The sequence below is a fragment of the Triticum aestivum genome, chromosome 5B (genome assembly GCF_018294505.1).
Source record: "Triticum aestivum cultivar Chinese Spring chromosome 5B, IWGSC CS RefSeq v2.1, whole genome shotgun sequence".
NCBI classification, from domain to species: domain Eukaryota; kingdom Viridiplantae; phylum Streptophyta; class Magnoliopsida; order Poales; family Poaceae; genus Triticum; species Triticum aestivum.
In genome coordinates this window covers 255,451,289-255,456,130 of record NC_057807.1, presented here as the reverse complement: position 1 = coordinate 255,456,130, position 4,842 = coordinate 255,451,289, and the positions used below count along the sequence as shown (strand labels likewise).

Sequence of the window (4,842 nt, the reverse complement as noted above, 5' to 3'; positions counted from 1 at the left end):
GCTCATCCCATGATCCCAAATTGCTCTAACTTCTGTCAATGCATCAATAACAGCTCTTAAACCTCCCAGCCCAGCTCCCATACGCCACATGCTTCAGACAGCATTATCATATCAGCATGCGACTGCCATACATTCTCATAACGAAACCCACATGCTTCAGACAGCATTATCATATCAGCATGCGACTGCCATGCATTCTCATAACGAAACGATCACGAGACAGCTGCAATTGCAGATCTGAGCTGCAAGATACAGCAGATAAATATAGGATGGTGCAGTAATCTTGTTGAAAACAATGACCATAATTCTGAGTGCTTCCGTGCCAGGGCACATAAACGAATTTTCATCTACATGCAGGCTATAATACTAGATTCCCATGAGCACTCGCGCACACACACATCAATGTACCAGTTACTGACACACCCCATTGTAACCTGTCACCCTGCTCACTTTGTTAGACATATGCTAGTTTTACTTGGAGACCATCTGCACCTGTGTATCAGCAGCAGTTTGAGGTTTAGTCCTCATCCAACCATTGTTGGTGGCTTGTAATAAGAGCTCGTCTATTTAGGGAGGATCTGTGCAAAGAAAAGAACACATTAAGAAAAATACAGAAGGCATCTACTCCCTCCGATCCAAATTAATTGACGCTGCCTTAGTACAATATTTTAGAACTTCTAAAAAATCGCCAAAGAAATAGCAAACAGCTACAGCAAGTACACAATTTGTTCACCCAATCAACAAGCAGCACAACACCAAGAATTGCTGCCTGATAAGGGAAAACAGCTACATGCACGCCACATATCATATGCACTGACCCATACAAGCAAAGAAACTACTCCTACAACGGAAAACAAGGGAGCAAACCCGATAAAAACTACTCCCTCAATGATTACAGTAGCTTTACTATAACTTTCAAAGTTATACTACCTCCGTCCCGGTGTATAAGTCATTCGCGTAGTTCTAGGTCGATAATTTAACTATCTAAATATGTATTATATGTGACAAAAAATATATATTTAGAAACTACATCCGCGTGGAAATCTAGTGGTATACTTTTCATGACAACAACAACAACAACAACAACAACAAAGCCTTTAGTCCCAAGCAAGCTGGGGTAGGCTAGAGGTGAAACCCATAAGATCTCGCAACCAACTCATGGCTCTGGCACATGGATAGCAAGCTTCCATGCACCCCTGTCCATAGCTAGCTCTTCGGTGAAACCCATAAGATCTCGCAACCAACTCATGGCTCTGGCACATGGATAGCAAGCTTCCATGCACCCCTGTCCATAGCTAGCTCTTCGGTGATACCCCAATCCTTCAGGTCTCTCTTAACGGACTCCTCCCATGTCAAATTCGGTCTACCCCGCCCTCTCTTGACATTCTCCGCACGCTTTAGCCATCCGCTATGCACTGGAGCTTCTGGAGGCCTGCGCTGGATATGCCCAAACCATCTCAAACGATGTTGGACAAGCTTCTCTTCAATTGGTGCTACCCCAACTCTATCTCGTATATCATCATTCCGGACTCGATCCTTCCTCGTGTGGCCACACATCCATCTCAACATACGCATCTCCGCCACACCTAACTGTTGAACATGTCGCCTTTTAGTCGGCCAACACTCAGCGCCATACAACATTGCGGGTCGAACCGCCGTCCTGTAGAACTTGCCTTTTAGCTTTTGTGGCACTCTCTTGTCACAGAGAATGCCAGAAGCTTGGCGCCACTTCATCCATCCGGCTTTGATCCGATGGTTCACATCTTCATCAATACCCCCATCCTCCTGCATCATTGACCCCAAATACCGAAAGGTGTCCTTCCGAGGTACCACCTGACCATCAAGGCTAACCTCCTCCTCCTCACACCTAGTAGTACTGAAACCGCACATCATGTACTCGGTTTCAGTCCTACTAAGCCTAAACCCTTTCGATTCCAAGGTTTGTCTCCATAACTCTAACTTCCTATTTACCCCCGCCCGACTATCGTCAACTAGCACCACATCATCCGCAAAGAGCATACACCATGGGATATCTCCTTGTATATCCCTTGTGACCTCATCCATCACCAATGCAAAAAGATAAGGGCTCAAAGCTGACCCCTGATGCAGTCCTATCTTAATCGGGAAGTCATCAGTGTCGACATCACTTGTTCGAACACTTGTCACAACATTATCGTACATGTCCTTGATGAGGGTAATGTACTTTGCTGAGACTTTGTGTTTCTCCAAGGCCCACCACATGACATTCCGCGGTATCTTATCATAGGCCTTCTCCAAGTCAATGAACACCATATGCAAGTCCTTCTTTTGCTCCCTATATCTCTCCATAAGCTGTCGTACCAAGAAAATGGCTTCCATGGTCGACCTCCCAGGCATGAAACCAAACTGGTTTTTGGTCACGCTTGTCATTCTTCTTAAGCGGTGCTCAATGACTCTCTCCCATAGCTTCATTTTATGGCTCATCAGCTTAATTCCACGGTAATTAGTACAACTCTGAACATCCCCCTTGTTCTTGAAGATTGGTACTAATATACTCCGTCTCCATTCTTCTGGCATCTTGTTTGCCCGAAAAATGAGATTGAAAAGCCTGGTTAGCCATACTATCGCTATGTCCCCGAGACCTTTCCACACCTCAATGGGGATACAATCCGGGCCCATCGCCTTGCCTCCCTTCATCCTTTTTAAAGCCTCCTTGACCTCAGACTCCTGGATTCGACGCACAAAACGCATGCTGGTCTCATCAAAAGAGTCGTCCAGTTCAATGGTAGAGCTTTCATTCTCCCCATTGAACAGCTTGTCGAAGTACTCCCGCCATCTATGCTTAATCTCCTCGTCCTTCACCAAGAGTTGGCCTGCTCCGTCCTTGATGCATTTGACTTGGCCAATATCCCTCGTCTTCCTCTCTCGGATCTTGGCCATCTTATAGATGTCCCTTTCGCCTTCCTTCGTGCCTAACCGTTGGTAGAGGTCCTCATACGCCCGACCCCTTGCTTCACCAACAGCTCGCTTTGCGGCCTTCTTCGCCATCTTGTACTTCTCTATGTTGTGTGCACTCCTATCCAGGTATAGGCGTCTAAAGAAATCTTTCTTCTCTTTAATCGCCTTCTGGACATCATCATTCCACCACCAGGTATCCTTATCTTCGCTTCTCCTTCCCCTGGACACTCCAAACTCCTCTGAGGCCACCTTACGAATGCAAGTCGCCATCTTCATCCACACATTGTCCGCATCCCCTCCTTCCTCCCAAGGGCCCTCCTTAATGACCCTCTCCTTGAACGCCTGAGCTACCTCCCCCTTGAGCTTCCACCACTTCGTTCTAGCGACTTTAGCCCGCTTATCCCGCTGGACACGAATCCGAAAGCGGAAGTCAGCAACCACCAGCTTATGCTGGGGTACAACACTCTCTCCAGGTATCACCTTACAGTCTAGGCACGCACGCCTGTGTTCCCTTCTCGAGAGGATGAAATCAATCTGGCTAGAGTGTTGGCCACTACTAAAAGTCACCAGATGTGATTCTCTCTTTCTAAAGAGGGTGTTGGCTACAATCATGTTGTAGGCTAGAGCAAAGCTTAAGACATCTTCTCCTTATACTTTTCATGACATATAACACATATTTAATTCCTCAAATCGATGACCTAGAACTACGCGAATGACTTATACACCCGGACGGAGGGAGTACTAAAGCTGCGTGAATTAATTTGGATCGGACGTAGTAGTAAAAGTCATTAAGTGCATGCATGAATTTGGAAGCCCACAAATCGATATTTTTCCTGAAGAAAATTGCAACTATATACATATCACCGGTCAATCTACATCTCAAAAACTAGGTTAATATCCATGAATTCAACATGACTACAAATCTATAATAGCTATCCTGCTAATTAACAGATCAAACATGGAAGAACGTTACAATCTCCATTATTTGCAATGGCCAGAAAAACTGAATTTCCACAGGGTATATCAACTCTCTAACAGAACTGACCTTTTTCAAAGGATTTCTGAGCAAGTCATAACATGATTCCTCGTAGTATCTTGTATCCATCCAAAGCTAGAGAAACGACAAATTAGTTGCAACAATAGTGATAATTATAATAGAGTATATAAGTTATTCCAGTACCTCTGCAATGTTTTTCTTCCATGTATGACATACTCCTTCAATGACCTAATACAATACCAAGAATTTATATAGTCTCATCAAAGAGAAACAACTGTCACTGCTAGCAGAAGATAAAGTGAACAACCTTTTCAAAAGCAACTTGTCCATTTATGTCGCTTCTTTGTGAGATTATCCAATACTCCTTGCAAAAGTAGTCATGATTTGTATTGAGTTCAGCCTGCTCCTTAAAACACACACGCGCGCGCGCAGTAATAGAAAAGCCATACCATAATTCCTTGAATAGCAACATATCTAGGGCAGCCATGTCCTTTGAAAACTAGTTCCTTAAATTCGTCTATGAGTGATACAAAACATGTCTTCTCCTAGAACAGGCATGACAAAAGAATGAGATTTCATAGAAGAGAGCAAGCACCTAATGATGCAAATAATTGCAAAAGAAGAACACATAATGATGCTTTTGGCAATGTAGCATACCCAGTCAATAGAATCGTTATCAACATTGAAAAAGCCTTCCTCCTTTAGCTCATGCACCAAGTTTTGAAGGCACACCTTCAGCTGGAGTTCGTACATTGCATTAGAAGTCATAATCAGTGGGGATTCAGCTTAACCCCCAGGACTTGTCACCAAAAACCATGAGATGTCTTTAATCTACTTAGCCCTGAAAACCTCTAATGCTGGGTCAATTTAACCCGCCAAACAAACCCATAACCTGCTTCCCAACTTCC

General features: G+C 44.3%; 1 protein-coding gene across 6 annotated transcripts in view; it reads right to left on the bottom strand.

Annotated features, from left to right (window-relative positions):
* Positions 1–283: 283 nt before the first annotated feature.
* The window catches only part of LOC123111241 (uncharacterized), a 27,981-nt gene continuing 23,422 nt past the window's right edge, over positions 284–4,842 (bottom strand). For all 6 annotated transcript variants that reach the window (XM_044531997.1, XM_044531995.1, XM_044531994.1 and 3 more), the window contains 6 exons: positions 4,592–4,672; positions 4,384–4,479; positions 4,242–4,298; positions 4,118–4,162; positions 3,983–4,048; positions 284–578 (listed from right to left, as the gene is read on the bottom strand). In XM_044531997.1, the coding sequence (XP_044387932.1) occupies positions 564–578; positions 3,983–4,048; positions 4,118–4,162; positions 4,242–4,298; positions 4,384–4,479; positions 4,592–4,672 (360 nt within the window). In that variant the 3' untranslated portion in view covers positions 284–563. The remainder of the gene's footprint in view (positions 579–3,982; positions 4,049–4,117; positions 4,163–4,241; positions 4,299–4,383; positions 4,480–4,591; positions 4,673–4,842) is intronic.